Source organism: Leucopleurus acutus (genome assembly GCF_964270905.1).
Source record: "Leucopleurus acutus genome assembly, chromosome: 1".
In the NCBI taxonomy this organism is placed as follows: domain Eukaryota; kingdom Metazoa; phylum Chordata; class Mammalia; order Artiodactyla; family Delphinidae; genus Leucopleurus; species Leucopleurus acutus.
In genome coordinates, this window is record NC_139142.1 from 132,107,993 (window position 1) to 132,130,223 (window position 22,231).

The 22,231-nt window shown below is 38.1% G+C and overlaps 1 protein-coding gene across 7 annotated transcripts; it reads left to right on the plus strand.

Annotated features, from left to right (window-relative positions):
• Window positions 1-256: 256 nt before the first annotated feature.
• LACTB (lactamase beta) lies at window positions 257-20,666 on the plus strand. 7 transcript variants are annotated; one of them, XR_014326581.1, is made up of 8 exons: window positions 257-662; window positions 1,094-1,160; window positions 2,687-2,877; window positions 3,160-3,511; window positions 4,438-4,603; window positions 14,954-15,207; window positions 17,265-17,393; window positions 17,573-17,606. XR_014326581.1 is itself a non-coding variant. In XM_082849798.1 (8 exons), exons 1-8 carry the CDS (start codon window positions 300-302, stop codon window positions 20,587-20,589), a joined length of 1,458 nt encoding a protein of 485 aa, XP_082705924.1. In that variant the 5' UTR covers window positions 257-299; the 3' UTR covers window positions 20,590-20,666. The 7 variants fall into 7 exon arrangements, 6 of the variants coding, with proteins under 6 accessions (XP_082705924.1, XP_082705925.1, XP_082705923.1 ...); XM_082849798.1 differs by lacking the exon at window positions 17,573-17,606 and adding an exon at window positions 20,491-20,666 and having other exon boundaries at window positions 14,954-15,044; XM_082849799.1 differs by lacking the exon at window positions 17,573-17,606 and adding an exon at window positions 20,462-20,594 and having other exon boundaries at window positions 14,954-15,044.
• The last annotated feature ends 1,565 nt before the right edge of the window (window positions 20,667-22,231 follow it).

The window sequence follows — 22,231 nt, forward strand, 5'->3', positions numbered from 1 at the left end:
GGGACGGGGACTAGGAAGGCTTCTCTGAGGAGGTGACACTTGATCTAAGGGGAGGCAGAGAAGGAAAAGTGTGTGCGGGGGGGAGAAAGATGAAGAAATATCAAGAGACGAGGCAAAGGAAAAAAGGAAAAGAGGAAGGACTCGATGCGATCGGCGCTCCGGCCATCGGGCCTCGACTGCTAGGGCCTGAACGCGGTCACCGCCCCCTCCCCTCCTCCCCTCCTCCCCTCCCTTCCTCGCGCCTCTGCCGCCCGCCAGGCCTGCGCGAGCTCTGAAGCTGCAGGCTCGCCAGAGACGCCATGTACCGGCTCCTGTCAGCCGTGACAAACCGGGCCGTGACCCACGGGAGCTGCGCCTGGGGCTGCGGGCGGCGTGCAGCTCACCAGCGCGCCGGGCTGCCGCCGCTCGGCCCTGGCTGGGTCGGAGGCCTCGGGCTGGGTCTCGGGCTGGCGCTTGGGGTGAAGCTGGCCGGCGGGCTGAGGGGTGCGTCCCCCACGCCGCCCACCGCGGCCCCAGACCCTGAGACGCCGCCTCAGGCCGAGCCGCTGCCGCTGCAGGAGCAGCCCCTCGCCCAGTGGTCTCCGCAGACCCCGACGCCGCCGCACTCCAGGCGCTTTGCCAGAGCCATCGACCGCAGCCGCGACCTCCTGCACAGAATCAAGGTGCGGCGACGGGGGGCGTAGGCGGCCGGGAACCCGGCGCCCCACCCCCGGCGTCACCCCGGCGTGAGGCCGTTTGGTGGTCATCTCTCGGGGCGAGCGGACGCCACCCCGGGCGGCTGGATGCCCGCGGTCGGCTTCCCAGAGAGACTTCCCGTGTCCCGACCTCCCGGCCATGGTCAGACGCTCTCGGGGGGTTGCCCAAGTCGGGGCGGAGGTCACGGCCCGCCTCGGGGACCGCCCCTTCTCCCTTAGTTCTCCCAGCGGGCACACCCCTCACGGTTAACTCCCTGCCGGCCCAGCCGAGGTGGGCGGGGCCCCGAACCGAGGTGGGCGGGGCCCGGGCCGAGGGAAGCCCCACCAGAGGAAGACGCTGGCGGACGTGCGAGGGATTTCTGCCTGTCTTTGAACCGTTCTCTCCCCTTGGCTCTTAGGATGAGGTGGGCGCACCGGGCATTGTGGTTGGAGTCTCTGTAGATGGAAAAGAAGTCTGGTCAGAAGGTGGGCTCAGAATAGTTTTATTTATTGGCTTGTTTTGTGCCAGTCGGTGAATGAAATCTTGATGTGTTACTGTTTGGCGTGAATCCCATGAAGTGCCGTTCAGTTTTCATAAAACTATACATACTGTAGAGAAAACTAACAAACTAAAGAATTGGACTTTATATAAACAGCAGGGTTTAAAGTGTGACTCTGATGAGTAAACTGAAGTCTTAAAGATGGTTTGTTGTATTGTTCTCAAAGTGGTGTATAGAACGGTCTGTTAACTGCACATTTGTAGATAACCCTTATGACTAGATAAAACGTCAGAATTTAATGTTTTTCTTTTTTAGTTCAGTCAACAATTTACTGAGTCCCCCATTCTGTAAAATGCACTGTACTAAGAACAAGGGATATACATGACTCCTTGTCCTTAATGAGCTTACAATCTACTTTATTAGTTTTTTTTTTTTTTTACTATGCAGAGGTGTCAGCTTTTTTTTCAAACAAAAAGCAAGCAGCTTTGGAAGAGAGACTTCTAAGCATTTTATCATACTTTTATCAAAGCATTTTATAATTTGATTTAGTTTTTCATTGCACACAAATTGGTCCAACTCATCACAGCAGGTTTTTAGGAACTCAATTTTTAGGAAATGTTGTTTCAAACATCGTTTAGAGGAAGTAGTACCTTTAGAAGTTGATAGGAGCAGTAAGGTTTTGAATTTAAAGAGAAATGATTCTTCCTTCAAGTTTAAGTGTACCCCGATCAACATTTATGACGGATATTGTAATCTAAAATTATATAAAAGTCAGCTCTATAGAGCTTTTTTTCCTTTATAACAAAAGGAAAAAACTTGTTTTTCTGGTGCAGAGGCTTTGTTTTTATGCAGATATTTTTCAGCATTATTTACATTTACAGGTGAAAATAATTATTGTATGCCTTTTCGTTCTTTTCAGATCTCAGTTCTTTGTATGTCTCAGATTTCCACATCTTTATCCTGTAGAAGATGAAACCAAACTTAAAATATTTTCTAGAAAGAGCTTTAAATTAGTGGTACATTGTTTTTCTTCTGACTTGCAGCTGAAATAAATTAATGATTAACTAGATTGGGTTTGCAGGGCATCTTTTCACATTTGTTTTTATTGGTTATTTTAAGGAATTCAGTAGAAAGTCACTCAAAAATCAAGAATAAATGTAATCTGAAGAACAATGATATTTTCTTTAAAGAATGTAGAGTAACTTATTTAAAATGTGGAATAACCAAATTGTTTAGATAAGCTAAGAATCATTAGTAACTGAATCAGAAAATTACTGTTGTGTACAGTGTACAATTTCAGTTTAGTTATAAGGTTAATTTGTTAGGCTTACTGTTGTCAGTATTGCTAAGACTCATCCCTTATATGTTGAGTTTTAATTAACTTATACAAGTGAAATATCTTTTCCTTTAGATAAACACATAGAATGTTTTAAGGTAGTAGTATTACAGTTTTTGAAGACTCCTTTGACCATGAAGCCTATTAATAGTGACTTTTTGCTTTTTTCCCCAAAGGTTTAGGTTATGCTGATGTTGAGAACCGTGTACCATGCAAGCCAGAGACAGTTATGAGAATTGCTAGTATCAGCAAAAGCCTCACCATGGTTGCTATTGCCAAATTGTGGGAAGCAGGGAAACTGGATCTTGATATTCCAGTACAACATTATGTTCCTGAATTCCCAGAAAAAGAATATGAAGGTGAAAAGGTAATAAATCTCACAGTTCATTTTTCTAATGACATTTAAGTGGTTTAAAAGCTTTCATAGGATTCTTTGGTTTGTTTTTAATGTTAATGGATTAAAGTTTTGTTTTATCCAGATAATAACCGAGAGGGTATTTTTCTGAAATTTGAGGCTAAAGGTGTGTACATGACATTATTCTAGCAGCAGTTTAAAATGGAAAATATTGCTGAAACATTATTCCAGGGCTACTAACTTTTTATTATGCAGTTTAATATTGTAATTGAATTTTCATGTTTTTACAATTAGGTTTCTGTCACAACAAGATTATTGATTTCCCACTTAAGTGGAATTCGTCATTATGAAAAGGACATGAAAAAGGTGAAAGAAGAGAAAGCTTATAAAGCCTTGAAGATGATGAAAGGGACGATGGAATCTGACCAAGAAAAAGAGTTAAAAGTAAAAGGAGGCAAAAGTAATGAAAAGAATGACTTTGCTAAAGCTAAGATAGAGCAAGATAATGAAGCCAAAGGCCGAAATTCAAAACCTTGCAAGAAAAAGAATGATTTTGAACAAGGCGAATTATATTTGAAAGAAAAATTTGAAAATTCAATTGAATCCCTAAGATTATTTAAAAATGACCCTTTGTTCTTTAAACCTGGTGAGTGTTAATTTCTTCTTTTTACAAAGTCATCATTACTGAAGTATTAATTTTCAGAAAATGCAAAATGATACCATCCTGAGTGCATTCAGTGTGGTTGATGATTATGGCATGGGTTTTGTTGTCAGATGTTTGCTTTTTTGTCTGTAGTTCTTAACAAAGCCTAGCATCCAGGCAGCTAGTTGTTTGATTTAGCTTCATTGGAGGCTACCTAGACATTTAGAGGATTCTCAGTATCAAGATATTCATGGAAAAAATTAAATATTGGAAAAATTCTCCAAATAAAATCTAAACCGAAGTTGGCATGATAAAGTATTGCTAATATTTTAGTATTTCATTAGTATTTAACTTAGTATTTAAATTGTTCAACTTCTTTTGTGCTTTCATTTCTTAAATTAGTATGCATCAACTAAATTTTATTTCCCAAAAAGCTGATCTATAAAAATAACTTTTTCTGTATATTTTTTGATATGATGCCTACTGAAACCACTTTATCTTTAAATTTATTGCAGGCTTATGTACTTGTATTCCATTTTCATTTTAAAACTTGTTTGTGGGAATTCCCTGGTGGTCCAGTGGTTAGGGCTCCCATGCTTCCATGGCAGGGGGCACGGGGTTCGTCCCTGGTTGGGGAACTAAGATCCCACAGGCCACTTGGTGCAGCCAAAAAAGACAAAAAAACAAACAAAAAAACTGATAAGTGTATGGATCATCATTTTATTCTTGTGTTAGAGACATGGAATAAGCAGGGCCATTGCAAAGTTGACTAAATTTGTTAATATATCATCCATGATCTTTACCTAAATGCTAAAGTAAAACATTCCAGTTTTAAAGATATGCCAATTTTCAGTGGGAAAATATTTTACATGTTTTTAAATAATAATGAAGCATTTTCTTTTTTTTCCCCCTTAAAATGATGTCTCAAGGTAGTCAGTTTTTGTATTCAACTTTTGGCTATACCCTATTGGCAGCCATAGTAGAAAGAGCTTCAGGATATAAATATTTGGACTATATGCAGAAAATATTCCATGACTTGGATATGCTGACAACTGTGCAGGAAGAAAATGAGCCAGTGATTTACAATAGAGCAAGGTAAATGAATACCTTCTGGTGTGTCTGGTGTGTCTGGTGTTCATCTTTACACTGTTATCAATTTAAAGTCACATTTTGCTTGTCTCCATTCCAGAATCAACTTGCCACATTTTGGGAGCTTTTCTACATGTCTGTTTTTCCACCTATAATGTAAGGAAAATAAAATATATTTTATTTTTCAAATACACATATATTTGAAGTACCCCAAGATCCTTAGGCGAAAGATAGCAATAATAATTTAAGCACATGAATAATTAAACTAAAATTGCACCCATCATGGGCATCTATAATTTGCTCTTCCATCATCCTTTTTTTTATGTTTTCGTTCATGCTTTATTTACGTTTTTTAATTGTTTTTTTTAATTTTGAAATTGTCTCATACTTATAGAAAAGTTACACAAAGTAGTACAAAGAATTTTCATATACGCTTCAACCAGATTTCCCACATGTTAATCATTTTACCACATTGCTTTATCTGTCAGTCTCTATGTTATTTTTTTCTCAGCCGTTTGGAAATCAGTTGCAGACATGGTGCCCCTTATACTTAAATGGTAACCATAAATACTTGAGTGTGTATTTTCTAAAGATAAGGACATCCAGGAAATTAATATCAACACAAGGTTCATATCAAGTCTACAGACGTTATTCATATTTTGCCAGTTGTCCCAATAATGTCCTTTATAACAAAAGGAAAAAACTTGTTTTTCTGGTGCAGAGTCTAATATAAGCACACACATTGCATTTAGTCGTCAAGTCTCTCAGAAGTCACATGAGTTCAATTTGTTCCATTACTGGTGATGGTAATTTTAATCACTTTGTTGAGGTGGTATATACCAGGTTTCTCCACTGTAAAAGTTTGAAAATCATTTTATTGAAATATATCAAACTAAAATTTTATCATAATTTTTACAAGTAATTTGTAAAAGAGGCATTGGAAGAGAATTTGGGGACTAAAGACTAACATGAGTTTTACTGTTATGGTGTTTTCTTTTCCATTTCACTCTTACTATTATTTGGTTTGTTAGAAAGGTAACAACACATTTAACTGTGTTTAAATCAGCTGTTACTTTTTACGGTTCCATTAGGGAACATGCTTTACAAATGGCTAAATGGTACTTGACTAGATGAAATGGTAGATTTTGTAGCTTTATCTTCCTATCCCCATACTAGTTTTGTTCAATTTTCTGTTGTATTTCGTTAAGTTACCATTTTTAAATTACCAGCTTATTCAAAAGGATCAAATATGCATTGCAAATCAGCCTGAAAGAAGTTTTTTTGAACCTAAAAGAAATTAGGTTAGCAGCAAGCAATGAATTTTAATTTTTAAATGGCCTGTAGTTTTTTTATTTTGGGTGGTTTTTTAAAAATATTTATTTATTTATTTATTTGGTTGAGCTGGGTCTTAGTTGTGGCAGGCAGGCTCCTTAGTTACAGCTTACGGGCTCCTTACTTGCAGCTCACAGGCTCCTTAGTGTGGCATGCGAACTCTTAGTTGCATCGTGCATGTGGGATCTAGTTCCCTGACCAGGGATCGAACCCAAGCCCCCTGCATTGGCAGCATTGGAGTCTTAACCACTGCTCCACCAGGGAAGTCCCCGTAGTTTTTTTCTTTTTTATTCTCTTTTTTTTTTAATTGAAGTGTAGTTGATTTACAGTGTTGTGCTAATTTCTGCTGTATAGCAAAGAGACTCAGTTATACACATATATACATTCCTTTTTTATATTCTTTTCCATTATGTTTTATCCCAGGAGATTATGGATACAGTCCCCTGTGCTATACAGTAGGACCTTGTTGTTTATCCATTCTAAATGTAATAGTTTGCATCAACTAACCCCAAACTCCCAGTCCATCCCTCTCCCTTCCTCACCACCCTTGGCAACCACAAGTCTGTTCTCTATGTCTGTGAGTCTGTTTCTGTTTTGTAGATAGGTTCATTTGTGCCATATTTTAGATTCCACATATAAGTGATATCATATGGTATTTTTCTCTTTCTGACTTAACTTAGTATGTTAATCTCTAGTTGCATCCATGTTGCTGCAAATGGCATTATTTCATTCTTTTTTTATGGCTGAGTAGTATTTCATTGTATATATGTACCACATCTTCTTTATTCATCTGTTGATGGACATTTAGATTGTTTCCGTATCTTGGCTATTGTGAATAGTGCTGCTATGAACATAGGGGTGCATGTATCTTTTTGAATTACAGTTTTATCCAGGTATGTGCCCAGGAGTGGGATTGCTGGGTCATATGCTAACTCTTATTTTTAGTTTTTTGAGGAACCTCCATACTGTTTTCCATACTGGCTGCACCAACTTACATTCCCAAGCAACAGTGTAGGAGGGTTCCCTATTCTCCACACCCTCTCCAGCATTTGTTATTTGTAGACTTTGTAATGATGGAAATGGCCTGTAGTTTTCAAACACTTCAGACAGTGTTTATTATTTTTAGGTCCAACATTATATTCTACTGGAAAGCATAAGAAAAAATGACAAATACCTGAAATTGTCAGTTGAATCTAGAAAAGATTCTCTAATAAAGATGGCATAGACGCATGACCTTATTTTGATTCAAATCTAGGCATTTGATAACAGATGCCTACACTTACATATAAGGGAGAATCATTGAGCCTCTTTTCTCAGCTGAAAATTAAGGCTCCATGAATGTGCAGACTGCAAGGCAGCTATCATTTACTGTTTTCTTAATGAGTGATTAATTTATGATGCACAGAAATCAAAATATGGCATATGATTGAGTTAATTTCATTTTATCTCCCATTCTTTGAAAATGGCAGTGGGTTTCTGTTTCTATTGTTAAAGGTTGCTGTCAACTCTGGGTTTTTTTCTTTAGGTTTTAGTTGTGCCCAGTGGTGCTAAAGGGGTAAGTGATTCATTTCAGGTAGAATAAATAGGCTGCAGAAATAAAATAGGACACTAAAAGAAGAAGGAAATATGTTAGCAAGGAAAATGTTCTGTCCATTTGCTTTGTTTTTATTTTACTTGATACAATATCTGTTCAGGCCTCTAAAGCTCAACTCTGATTCTTTTTTTATTTTTGTAGTAATTATTTCAAAAGAGCTTAGTAATTATTTCACCAGCTTTGGGGAGAAGTTCAGGGAGTAAAAGAAATCTTCTCAAAGATGTGTGTTTAAAAAAAAAAAAACCTTAAAGTAAAATTTAGTAAATGCATATGTTTCCATTCATTTGTTTTATGGTACCATTGTACAAGAAATAAAATTTCCAGCAAAAGTTTGCAGCTTTGTTATCTAGTCTACTGACCCCTTGGTATAATCATAAATTAAATATGTTTACATTATCTTGACCTAGGCTTCTTAGAGTTACTATATCCCAAGAGTAAATATTTATCATCTTTATCATTTCTCTGTATGTATGTGTGTGTGTTTAAAATAGTGCCTCCCAGTGCCTGTCACCTGTTTAAGGTATTCCCCCAGAATTCCACTCCAAAATACTACTTACATTTCTTCGGCCAGAATTTTAGCAATAGGGCACATTCAGCTGTAAGGAATGCAGAGAAATTAGTTTTTAGCTGGGTGCACTGTTGTCCTGAATAAAACTGGGGTTTCTTAAATGGAAGACTGGGAACATTGATTCTGTATATGTAAATAGATATTGATTCTGTATTTCAAGTATAGTCTGTATAGGCAAGTAAACTAGATAACTCTTTAAGCAAAGACCACAGGGGAATGGAGTGAATGTTCTTGCCACTGAAAGACACTCAGTTTGTTGATGGGGGAATCCTTAGTCAATGCATTAGCTTATTATTAGACTCTGTTCATATTTTCTCTGTGTTTGGCACAATACTTGCAACAAAAATCTCTTTCATAGTTGGATAGGACCAAAATCAAATAAAATGAATGTTTTCTGAAGGGATTGCTGTATTTTGACAGTATAGATATGGTCTTACCTTTTCTTATTATCTTAATTATTATTTATTATCTTTATTTTCTAGAGTATCTTCTAAAATTAAGCGTTGTTCCTTATGAAGCTGTTTTCTATGCTTTAGCTGATGGACTCTAGTAGTAGGTTCAGTCCATGTTAATGCTAAATGTTAGAGTGGGATTGGGTGTTTATAATATGTATTTTAAATTCTGTGGTTCTTTAAACTTCTCATAGCAATAAAATACAAAGTGATGCATAATTGTTTGTAAAGGCATTTAAGAAGCTTTTAAAAATTTATTTTGAATTTATGAGTTTGTAGATGTATATTTCTGTGATAATATAATCTTGTGTAGAAACTAGGGATTCTTAAATAAGTGGGGAGAGGCTGTTTGTCATCTGGCATCATTCTATCAATTATTCAGTTACAAAGATGTCCCAGTAACTTAAGAACTTGTGTCTATAATTCCATTCTTTTTAGTGCAGAAATTCCTTAAGAATTTGAAATAATAAAGTTATCATTCAGCTAAACAAATTTATTTTCATGAAAAGTCATTAATTTGTCCTCTGTGAAGAGGAATCAAAAGATTAAAGGCTGAATTTACCTTTTTAAAGTTTAGAATTCTAGATTAAAGTCTAAAATTCTCCATAAATTTATATTTTAAAAGAGGAGTGACTGAGTCATCCTAATTTCCAACCTTGATGTAGGTGCTTTGAAATGCTTTATTAAAAGTTGCACAAAGCTGATTATTAACCAAAATAGATTGGTAGTTCTCTCCTACTTTAAAAACTTGGAGTTCACTTTAATAAATATATTTCTCAGTGAGAAAACATTTTTGTTTTTCTGTTATGTGGCTTCTTTGAGATTTGATTGGCGGGAAATAAAAGTGTAATCAGAGTTGGGGCAGAAAGTAATGGGAACCTAAAATACAGGAGTGGCCATAGGAATGGAAGGAGGGAGAATGGTCAGACAGAAAGCTGAGGTTGAATGAGGATTTATCATTATTGGATATGAGAGATTTGAGGACAAGAGAGGCAAGAAAGGTTTTAATGGAGAGGAGAAATATACGAAGGTTCAGAAGAGAGTAGTTTTGGACATGTTCATTTTGAGAACTGAGGAGACCACGTATCAAATCATTGGTTCTCAGGAGAGCATGTTAAGATCCTCTGTAGACTTTATTCTCTTTTAACCTTCAGAGCACATACCTGTGGTCACTCCTGCTTCACCCAATATTATGACTTGGACTTTTGGGGAACATATAAGAATCTTGACAGAAGAAAGAGAAATCCTTTTTCAAATTATATATGCCCACTGTCCCTTCAAAGTTACGAATTTTGAAGGGAGGGATGAGGCCCGATGCTGATTCTGATAAACAACATTGAGAAAAAAAGAAATCTGAGAATTATTAATGCTAGTAGAAAATCCGATGGTAAATTTGGAACAGAGTTTGTGGTACAGCTGCAGTTTTGTAGTTCTCTCTGTAGAAGAGAAGACCTGGGACACTGGAACCACTGGTGATTGGAGGGATACGGGGGATCATAGGATTGAGAGTGAGAAGAGAGAGCACAGAGCAAAGTGGCCTGCGGGGAGTGTCAGCGAAGTGCTGGGTCACAGTGCTACAGGGGGAGTTAGGATGAGGACCATAAAAAGGGAATTAGAAGATCTTGATAACCCGCAAGAGAGCTGATTAGTAGAGATGGGGGAACAGAAGCCAGATTTTACGGAATTGAATGAATGGAGAGGGTGAGTGCATGGAAATGGCAGGTGCGGACTGTCTCATGTAGTTTGGCAATAAGAGTGAAAGGACTGGTAGCTGGAAGCTGTAACGGGTAAAACAAAAAAGAAAAGTTTTTTTTTTCCCTTAGGATATAGAAAACTAGAGCATTTTGTGAACTAAGGTGAAGGAGTCAAAATTCCTAGCATGGCGCAGAAAGTCCTTTGTGAGCTGTGCCCTGTCCCATATCTACTCCTCTGGCATCACCTTTTAAAGCTCTCTGCTTCAGTCAAACTGAACTATTTTGCTCCCCAGCAAAGTGAGGAACCATTTCAACAAGGCTAGCTCTCACTAGTGCTCAGGATTCCTCACATCCATCTTGCTAGTCATCCCCCAACCTGTTACTCAAAGTGATATTGGAATCACGTGGGAGCTTGTTAGAACTGCAGAATTTGGGGCCCTCCCCAGATGTACTGAAGCAGAATCTGCATTGTAACAAAATCTCCAGGTGATTCATACAGTGCTCTGAAATTTAAGAACTGTCCCACAAGATTATTGGACAGTTAGCCCTTTGAGAGCAGCCACGGGTGTATGGTTTTTCTTTTCTCTCCAGTTCCTTGCAAGGGGTCTCCATTAAATACTAGCCAACAAATGATGCTTTCATGTGTTCAACATATTTACCAAGTACTTAGTGGATGGCCAGTACTGTTCTAGGTAGGGGAAGCATCAATGAACCAGGTAGATAAGATTCCTGCCTTTATGAAACTTACATTCTATGGGAAGAGACAGACAAATATGTAAACTAAGAATCTCAGATATGAGAAGAAAATAGAACAGGGTGATGGGATATAGAGGGAGAGGATGTTAGTGGGGAGATCTATTTAAAATATATTGGTTTTAGGCCATGTTTGTTGAGTTGAAACACAAATAAGGAAAGCTAGTGTGCCTTATTGCAAATACAGAAAGAAGTCTGGCATGAAAAAAGTAAGGCAAGATGTTGTATGTGATGAGGTCAAATAGGTAAGCAAGGGCTAGATTATACTGAACAATGAGTATCAGTGCCTTTAGAACCACTGCCCCTTTATTTAACAAATATGTAATAACACCTCCTTTAATATCTGAATTCAAAGAGATCATATAACCTACACTCAATACTCTCTAAAATATAAAGAAGAAATAAAAGGAATATTTTTAATTTATAATAATATCTCAATATGATAATGTTTACTCACAACAACACGAGAAGACATAATAAAGTCAACTGCAACTTAATACATAAAATTACTTTAAATGTGACAACAAAATGCAGACCAATACAGGTTTATTGCATTGGTGCTTCAACTCATGTCCTTGGTGGCTAACTCTGGCTGAAGTTTTGAGCAAAATAGAGTGTGATCTTCAATTTTCATAGTGGTTACATTCAAGAAAAATACATTGTAGAGTACAAAGTACTTCATATTTACATATAAAATGGAGAGGGTTCTAGGCTCAGCTAGTTATAAACAGATTCTTTACTTACATAGGTATCTCGTAGGATAGTTGATCTCACAGGATATAGGAGAATGCACCACTGTGTGGGACTTTCCCATACACCACAGGACATTGGGACCCTTGGGCCCCTATCCACTAAATGTCAGTAAGAGCCCTCTAATAATTGTGACAACTAAAAAAATGCCTCTTAAAAACAATAGGAAAATTTTTAAAGATTGGATGATGATGTAAATGCATTTTAAGATAAAGATGGGAGTTTCTAGCTCACATTGGATGGCCTCAATCTTCTCAGTAAAATGACTGGGCCTGAGATAGGGTAGAGGACTGAGGGTGGAAGAGATTGGGAATACCTATTATGAAGAGTATACCAAGGAGTACCCAGGAAAAGAATAGAAGGATTTGAGAACAGCAGTGAAGACCCTTAGCAAGAGTATGAATTTATACCAGTCAGCTTTGTTATATGAATTCCTGGAGCCTTTCTTGATAGATAAGGGGTACCTAGATTTATTTAGGATTGATGGATTGGTGTAGTGTTAGTTCAAAAGAGTGCTAATGAGACCACAGCTGATATAGTTCAGCCTAGAAGAGAAAATCAGGGGAAACCACTGGGAACTAAAACACCTGGGAAAATTGGGACGACCCAAGGGGGATGGATGAAGGTCCCATTGAGGGCAGAAAGCAGGTTCATTTGGAGAGTTGGAAGGGTTGGAAGTCATAGTCCTAGGAAGAAATGTCTGAGTTTGAGACCTTAGTGATAAAACAGTTTAAAGTGATGGTGAGATTCAGGTCTGATAGTGCTTTATGAATAACGAAGTTAGGATGAAGATGAAGGTCATTACGGGTGAGACTGTCAGCAAACTGAAAACCTAAGAACACCATTTTTTAAAAATAAATTTATTTATTTTATTATTTATTTTTGGTTGCATTGGGTCTTCATTGCTACACGCGGCTTTCTCTAGTTGTGGCGAGCAAGGGCTACTCGTCGTTGCGGTGCGTGGGCTTCTCATTGCAGTGTCTTCTCGTTGCAGAGCACGGGCTCTAGGCATGCAGGCTTCAGTAGTTGTGGCACACAGGCTCAGTAGTTGTGGCTCACGGGCTCTAGAGCGCAGGCTCAGTAGTTGTGGCGCACGGGCTTAGTTGCCCCATGGCAGGTGGGATCTTCCCAGACCAGGGCTCGAACCCGTGTCCCCTGCATTGGCAGGTGGATTCTTAACCACTGTGCCACCAGGGAAGCCCTAAAACACCATTTTATTATGAAACTTGAAAGGAAGGAGGCTCATGAGCCAGGTGTCCTTTTTTTTTGTTTATTTTGTGATTTCTTTTCATGTACCTAATGTTTATGGTACCGTCTCCTCATATTAGAATGGAAACCCCATGAGGTTATTCTCTTTTGTTTACACTTTATCCCAACATCCAAACAGTGCCTGGCACATAGTGTTCCATCAATAACTGTTGAATGATTGAATGAATAACAGCTACCATTTATTAAGTACCTATCAGAAATATGCAAAGTGCTTTATACATTTATTTCTAACTCTGCAAAGTAGATGTTTTTGTCCCCATTTTACAAATTAGGATGGAAGCAGAGAGGTAACAGACTGCCTGGATTTTAATCCAACTCTGCCTCTTAAAAACTGTGGCTTTGGACAAGTTATTTATATTCTCTGTGCCTCAGTTTCCTCATCTGTAAAACAGGAATTATATTACCTACCTCCTAACATTGTTACAAGAATAAATTAGTTCATACTTATATAGTTCTTAGAACAATGGCTGGAACATAGTAAGAACTGTATAAGTCAGGGGTCCCCAACCCCAGGGCTACGGACCGTTACTGGTTTGTGGCCTATTAGAAACTGGGCCGCACAGCAGGAGGTGAGCGGCAGGCAAGCGAACGCAGCTTCATCTGTATTTACAGCCGCTCCGCATCGCTTGCATTACTGCCTGAGCTCCGCCTCTTGTCAGATCAGCAGCGGCATTAGATTCTCATAGGAGCGCGAACCCTACTGTGAACTGCGTATGTGAGAGATCTAGGCTGCGCTCTCCTTATGAGAATCTAATGCCTGATGATCTGAGATGGAGCTGAGGCGGTGATGCTAGTGCTGGGGAGTGGCTGCAAATACAGATTATCATTAGCAGACAGGTTTGACTGCACAGAGACCATAATAAATCAAGTGCTTGTAGACTCATATCAAAACCCTATCAGTGGGCTTCCCTGGTGACGCAGTGGTTGAGAGTTCGCCTGCCGATGCAGGGGACACGGGTTCGTGCCCCGGTCTGGGAAGATCCCACATGCCGCGGAGCAGCTGGGCCCGTGAGCCATGGCCGCTGAGCCTGCGCGTCCGGAGCCTGTGCTCCGCAGCCGGAGAGGCCACAACAGTGAGAGGCCCACGTACCGCAAAAAAAAAAAACAAAAAAAAAAACCCTATCAGTGAGTGGCAAGTGAAAACACGCTCAGGGCTCCCACTGATTCTGCATTATGGTGAGTCATATAATTATTATATATTACAATGTAATAATAATAAAAATAAATTGCACAATAAATGTAATGTGCTTAAATCATCCCGAAACCATCCCCTCTCCACCCCGGTCCGTGGAAAAATTGTCTTCCGTGAAACCGGTCCCTGGTGCCACAAAGGTTGGGGACCGCTGGTATAAGTGTTTGTTAATCAGATCAAATAAGCATAGCCAGTAAGGGTGAGAGTTGGAATTCAAACTGAGATTTGCTAACTCCTGCTTCTTCCACTACACCAAGAAAGTACCACATCACATCATTATACACAGTATCTCTATGTATTTTTAACCAGGAGAAATAGTCTCCTTACAAATATTAATCTTATTTCTGAACATCCCCATATATACATTTTCAGTTATAAAATTTACATGTGGCACATGATTCATTGAGCCCAGGGACTGAAAATGTCTACCAAACATTAGGTGTTTCTGCATGTGCACGGGGAAAATATCATGTGTAGTACTAATCAGTACATTTTTTACAGGTATTAGAAGTTTGATACACTTAGCATGGGCAAGCCTTGCCAATAGAAAAAACAACCCACTTTCTATACTTTAATTACTCACTTATCTCTGTTTCATTTTCATACTGAAAATTAGTGGTTAGTTTCTGAGAAAGTATGTTCACTACAGTGAAATACAATCTGTCTCATGTATACATTTTCCTATTCATCTTCATGTATAAAGTCAATAATAGACTATCAAATTTTTAATGACTATTCTTATTTCATTTTAGATTTTATGTTTACAATAAAAAGAGACGTCTTGTCAACACACCTTACGTGGATAACTCCTATAAATGGGCTGGTGGTGGATTTCTGTCTACAGTAGGTGACCTTGTGAAATTTGGGAATGCAATGCTGTATGGTTACCAAGTCGGGCTGTTTAAGAACTCAAATGAAAATCTTTTACCTGGATATCTCAAACCAGAAACAATGCTTATGATTTGGACACCAGTGCCTAACACAGAGATGTCTTGGGATAAAGAGGGTAAATATGCAATGGCATGGGGTGTTGTGGAAAAGAAGCAAACATATGGTTCTTGTAGGAAGCAACGGCATTATGCCTCACACACTGGAGGTGCAGTGGGTGCCAGTAGTGTCCTACTGGTCCTTCCTGAAGAACTGGATGCAGAAGCTATAAATAACAAGTTTCCCCCAAGAGGAACAGTTGTTTCTATCATATGTAACATGCAATCTGTTGGCCTCAACAACACTGCTTTAAAGATTGCTCTGGAATTTGATAAAGACAGATCAGACATGCCTTAACATCACAGGTGCAAAACGAGCCGTTATGATTTTGTTTTTGTTTGTTTTTTTGAAACATTAAAGTCCCCAAATACATGAGATTTTAAAGAATGAATTTGTAATAGAGTATAATTGAATGCAGAGAATTATGTACCTCTAATTGCTTAATTTTGTAATTGTCTTTTATTGTAAGATGAATTCTTTATACTCAGGGAAGTAACTATATTTTTACTTTTTGAAAAAAGTGTTAATTCTTGAAATAAAACATTCTGATAAAAATGTACTTTTTAAATGTATAGTATAGAGAAAATCTCATTTGACAGGAACCTCATAATATTGTTCTTTTAATATGACAGCAGAAACAAGATTATGAGAAATGGTATATTAGTTATCTATTGCATCTTAAAAGAACACATATTTATTATCCCATGGTTTCTGAGGCTCAGGAATTTAGGAGTAGATTGGTTGGGTGGGTCTGGCACCAGGGTCTGTAATGAGGTTTCAGATAAGATGTTGTAGTCTTCTAAAGACTTCTCTGGTCCTGGAGGAAATCCTTCCCAAATGGCTCATTCACTCACAGATCCTAAGACCTGTGAACTGAAGATGTTATTTGTTCCCCACATCCAACCAGACACAGGTTGGCAGCTGCTTGATTAGTACTCAAGGCTTGAGAATAATTCTTGGCTCCTGGCTGTGTTCTCAGAGCTCTTAGTTCTGCCCTCTGAGTTACTGTTTTTTTCATGAAAGGCAATATGTGTTTGCATCTGAGTGGCTTTCTCAGCCTGCTTTCTGCTTGTACAAGTTTGAGGGTCCAAAGGGCTCTTTTGTACTCTCCTTTCAGTCTAAGTTAACAGTCTTCCTGCTAATATAATTTTTAAAAACTTTGTGAGTCCCATTGAAGTTCTTGCTAATCTCATTGAGGTTCATGCTAATAAAAAAAAAGCCATACCCCCAAATCTCTTCAAAATATACCCCTCTCTAACTTAGAATTCTGCTGAGACAATTGGAGAAAACACTGTTAAGCTTCTATTAAGGCCTATTGTTTAAATAGCTTTCGAGGCACCATCTTGGTTCTTTCCACAGTCATAAAGGGTTTTATAGTCATACCCTCAACTTTGTCTTTAGACTGTTTTTTTCCTGGAAGTACTGTAAATTTTATCTTTGCTTTGAAATTGTTTCCTAATCTTAGCATCTTTTGCCATCTGGGGAGTCTGGGAACTTTCCAAACCATCAATTATTGATTCATTTTTGTTTAGTAGTCCTTCCTTTAGCTTCTCTCTCTCCTCCTTTTTAGCATAAGCAACAAGAAGAAGCCAAGAGTCAACACTGTGTCTGGAAATCTCAGCTAGATTCACCCAGTTCATTAGGCATATTTTCTACTTTCTGTGGTCTTGCAGGCAACAGTGTTGCTAAACTTTCTGCCACTGGAGAACAATAATCCTCTTTCCTCCAATTTCCAGTAACATTTTTCCTTACTCTCCTTTAAGTCCATGCCTGCAGCCTCCTCAAAGACCACCATACTTCTAAACAGTTTCTTCAGGGTTCCTCAGGCTTTCACTGACACTCTTTTCAAAGTCCTTTCAACTTCTGTTTACTGTTCTCTTCCAAATTCACCCCCACATTTCAGGTGTTTGTTACAGCTGCACTCCACTTCCAGGTATCAAAGTCTGTAATGTAAAAAAATAGGTAATTTCACATAAAATTCACAGTTCACATACCTTAAAATTCAACCTTTAAAGTGTACTGTACAATTAAGTGGTTTTAGTATAATCACAAAATTGTGTACCCATTCAATTCCAGAACATCTTCACCCAAAAAAGAAATCCTATACCCATTAATATTTGCTCTGCATTCCTGTCTACTCCCGGGCCCTGGCAACCACCAATCTACTCTCTGTCTCTTTGGATTTGCCTATTATGGATGTTTCATGTAAGTAGAATCATATAATATGTGGCCTTCTGTGTCTGGCTTCTTTTATTTAGCGTAATGAGCATTAATTATCTATTGCTGCATAACAAACTACCCCATCTCACAAATTCTCTGTTTCATAAGTTCTGGGAGCAGTTTAGCTGAATAGTTCTAGCTCAGGGTCTCTCCTGTGGCTGCAGGCAAGATGTCAGCAGGAGTTTCAGTCACCTGAAGGCTTGACTGAGGCTAGAGGATCTCATTCCAAGATAGTTCACCCATGTGGCTATAGGCAAGAGGCTTCTGTTACTTGCTGGCTTTTGGGAACAGGTCTCAATGTCTCACTTCATGGACTTCTCCATAGGTCTGCTTGACTGTCCTATGGCTTCCCTCAGATTGAATGATTAAAGAGAGAAACAAGGCAAAAGCCACAGTGTCTTTCATAATCTACCCTTGGAGGTCATATGCTAGCACCTATGCCAAATTCTACTGGTCACACAGACCCACCCTGATGCAGTGTGGGAGGAGGCTACACAAAGTCTAAATACCAGAGGATAGGGTTCGTTGGGAACTGTATTGGAGACTGGCTCCATGGATGGCTTAGTGTAGTGTTGAGGTACTGGGAAATACTGTGTAACAGCCATAGATGACGAATATTGGAGACTGAATTCAGGAAAATTCAAAAAGAAATCAAAGTTTTTATGCAGTCTAATAAAAGAGGGCTTTTCTATAGTTCTGAGCTCTCAGCCTGTTTCTTCACTCCACTTTGATCTGTGAAGGTAAGTAGATGGATATTTCTGAGGGGTCAAAGTACAGCGAAAGCAGCTCCCTACAACAGATGCATTTCATCTCCTTATTTCTTTCTGGCTTCTCCTGACCTTTAGGTCTTCTATTCGTATTTGTCAAATTTTTCAATCCATGCTGTCTTTGATAAATATAAAATGCCTTCCTTTAATGTTATTCTAAATTTTAAACATTAAATATTGTGACTAAAAGCAAATCAGATTAATGGCAATTAAAAAAATACTTCTGATATTGGCAGATACATGTTTTTAGTTTGATCATGTGATATCAATGTGAGCTTTGAACCTTAGCACAGACCACAGAGCGAACTGCTTGGAGCTGCCAAGGAGGTGACATTTACATTGGGAGAGGAGGGAAGAGCATTGTCTGGGTGTCCGGGAGAAGTGCAGCGTGACTGAACTGTCTGTGCGGGAAGAACCACGAAGTGTGAAGAGCCCTGTGAAGTTAGTGAATGTGCATTATGAGCAGGGTACTTGCTTTAGACTGGTTTTTCACCTTTTAAATTCTTGTTGAAGCTCGGAGAAGAGCTGGCAATCTTCTCAGAAAATGAACCAATGTACAAACATCAGGGGTTCACAGACCTCAGATGGAATTCCTATTTGCTATGATAACTTATTTTCTTAATATTGTTAGAAACAGCATTGATAAATTTCTACATCTTCCAAATTGGTAATTCTGGTGTGGCTGATCCTTAATATTAGGGAAAAGAACACAAGAGAACTTGACACAAATTTCTTGTGTTTTAGTTCTTTTTTTTTTCTTTCTGAAATTTACAACTTGTCAAGGTGATTATTGACAACAAATGATTTGCTTTACCTTCCTATCACAGAATACAAAAGTTGAAAATTCTACCCCAGATTTGAAAGCTGAGATTATGGAAATATGCCTTTGTAATTTTTAATAGAAAAAACATAGATGGGTTAGAGTTCATTGTTGAATTTTACAAAGAAAAAAGATTACTTTTATAGAATAATAACCTCACCTTGTAATCTTTTAGGATTTTACAGTTATATTTTCATAACTATAGGCTTAAAGAATTATATTGTTATTTGCTATTGATTCAGGTTCAAATAGTTTGAGTTCTGTTTCTTAGAGGATACCAGAATATCTAATTGATCTTTTATTTTGTGAAAAGAAAAAAAAAATACTAGAAAGCACAAAAGGTTCACATGGCAAATACCCATATAATCCCAATACCCAGAATTTAAAATGTTAACATTTAGTCAAATTTTCTTCATTTAAAAAATACTAGGGACTTCCCTGGTGGTGCAGTGGTTAAGACTCCGTGTCCTGGTCCAGGAACTAGATCCCGCATGCATGCCACAACTAAGAGTTTGCATGCCACAGCTAAGGAGCCCACGTGCTGCGACTAAGACCCGGTGCAACCAAATAAATAAATATTTTAAAAAATACTAATAGATAAAACATAATAGATAAAGCTGAAGACCCCTAGAACCACCACCCAAAGTCCCACTCCTTTTGCCCTGCAGGAATCTGCTGTCAGGAGTTGGGGTATATCCTTCCAGTCCCTTATTTAATACTTTCACAGCCAAGTATATATATTCATATCTTATATAGTATTAAATTGTATTATTTACATTTACACAAATAGCACCATAGTATAGATGTTTTCTACACTCTCCTTTTAAATTTAACATTGTTTTGTGATCTGGTCAAGTTGGTAAATATAAATTCAGTTTAACTGCTATGAAATATTACACTGTATGACTATATCACATTATACTATCCATTTTCTTATTGATGGATTTTTTTTTACTATTATATGCAGTGCTATAAGGAACATCCTTTGACCGTATGAAATTGCAGTTTTTCTACCTCAAAAATGCATGAATATAAACAATTTTATATGGTTGAACCTAATTCTGTTGTTTATATGACAACACTGACTTTCAATTTTTGACTATGCAATGGATGGGAAATGGTATCTGGTTGTTTTTACTTGCATTTACCTATTGTTAGTGAAGTTAGACCTATTTTCATATGTTCATTGGCCATCTGGATTTCCTCTAATGTAAATTTCCCACTTATATTCTGTGCTCATCCAGAATAGGGAAATGAATACAGCATTTCTTTAAGAATTGATTGTGGACATGTTCATGGGTTAGAGAATGAATAACCTTGATAAATATTGGAGTTCTCTCAACATGTGGTCAAAATTTTAATAGCCACAAATTCCTCCCATTCCATTGTGCATGCTCCTTTGCAATGTGATTTTGCCTCTCTTCTCAGCCAGAGGTGGTGTCTATTTCTTCACTCCCTTGAACCAGAGGTGGCCTTGTGACTTGCTTTGACCCAGGGAAATGATGTTGCACAAGTTCCAGCGCTTAGGCTTCAAGAGGCCATCAAACTTGCATCTTCACTCTCCAAGAACACTGCCCCTAAGACGGCCACGTAAGGAAACCAGACTACCTTACTGGATAACCCAACTGACGGCCAGTACCAGACATGTGACTGAAGCCATCTTGGACCTTCCAGTCCAGTTGAGCCTCCATGCATGAGTGAGCCCAGGTAAGACCAACCCACAGAATCATGAAAAAGAATGTCGTCATTATTTTAAGCCACTAAATTTTGGGGTGACTTCCTTTGCAGCAATAGTTAACACAACTATGCTCCAGTGTGGTAATGAAGTGGGTAAATAATTTGGAAGAAAAAAACAGAACTTGAAAGTGCTTGATTTTGAATACACAGGATCCTTTTTTATTTAAAAGAATACTATTAACAGAGTACTTACTATGTGTCAGGCATTGTGCTAAGCACTTTATATATGTTATCTTCAAAACAACCTGATTAAATAGAAATTATTGTACTTACTTTGCCCAAAGTCACACAAGCATTAACCATTAGAACTCATTTCAAATCCAGGCATATCTGACTCAAAAGCCTGTTCTAAAATTATCTTGTCTTCCCATAAAAAAAGCATCTCTAAAAATTTACAGACCCAATAAAAGGACAGTTAGTGGCATGCAATTTTATAGATGGAGCACTTAGCAAAAATAAAAAAGTTAAGTCACATAAACTGAATAAAAAAACATGTATTGGGATTTTAATTAGTAAATCTGGCTGCAAATAAAAAATACACAAGTTTTGTTATTAATATGCAAATCAAAGACAAAGATGGCACAGTAGAGTCACGCTTTTACACACCCCCTCTCTTATATACATAGCATGATATATAAAATGTGAAATGAAAAAATGAAAAAGACACTCATGGACTTCAGAATACAAACACAAAATATCGACCAGGGCTGAAGCTGGCGTCTCCTGAGCTCTGGGTCCAGAAGGCAGTGGCAGCTCCAGTATTCTGTTCCTGTAGAATAAGCGAAACTAAACCTGCTTCCCTAAGAAAAACGTAAAATGTAGGCTTTTAACTAAATCGGACAGGACTAGTCTCCCTCATTTTTTTCTAATGTGAGGATTTGCTAGGTAAGAAAATAACAGTCAACCTGGTATAGGTCTGCTATGAATATTGGGGTACATATATCCTTTCGAATTATGGTTTTCTCCAGATATCAATATATGCCCAGGTGTGGGATTGTTGGATCAAATGGTAACTCTATTTTTAGTTTTTTAAGGAAACTCCATACTGTTTCCCATATCTAATTAGATAAATTAGACTTCATAAAAATTTAAAATGTTTGTGTTTCTAAGGACAAAAGGTGAAAAGACAACCTACAGAATGGGAGAAAATATTTGCAAACCATATATATAAAGAATTTGTATCTAAAATACGTAAGAACTCTTACAACTCAAAAATAAAAAGGCAACCCAGTTAACGATGGGCAAAGGATCTGAATAGACATTTCTCCAAAGAAGATACACAAATAGCCAATAAGCACATTTAAATATGGTCAACATCATTAGTCATCAGGGAAATACACATCAAACACTAATGAGATAACTCTTCACACACACTAAGATGGCTATAATAAAAAAATAGACAATAGCAAGTATTGGCAAGGATGTAGGAAATTGGAATGCTTGTGCATTGCTAGTAGGAATGTAAAATAGTGCAGCTGCTTTGGAAAATAGGCAGTTCC

Coding starts and splice junctions, on each gene's coding strand:
- LACTB (XM_082849795.1), top strand. CDS start 300: ATGTACCGGCTCCTGTCAGCCGTGACAAACCGGGCCGTGACCCACGGG. Junction 2,878..3,159: donor AAGAATATGAAGGTGAAAAG/GTAATAAATCTC, acceptor TTTTACAATTAG/GTTTCTGTCACAACAAGATT. Junction 4,604..14,953: donor GTGATTTACAATAGAGCAAG/GTAAATGAATAC, acceptor ATTTCATTTTAG/ATTTTATGTTTACAATAAAA.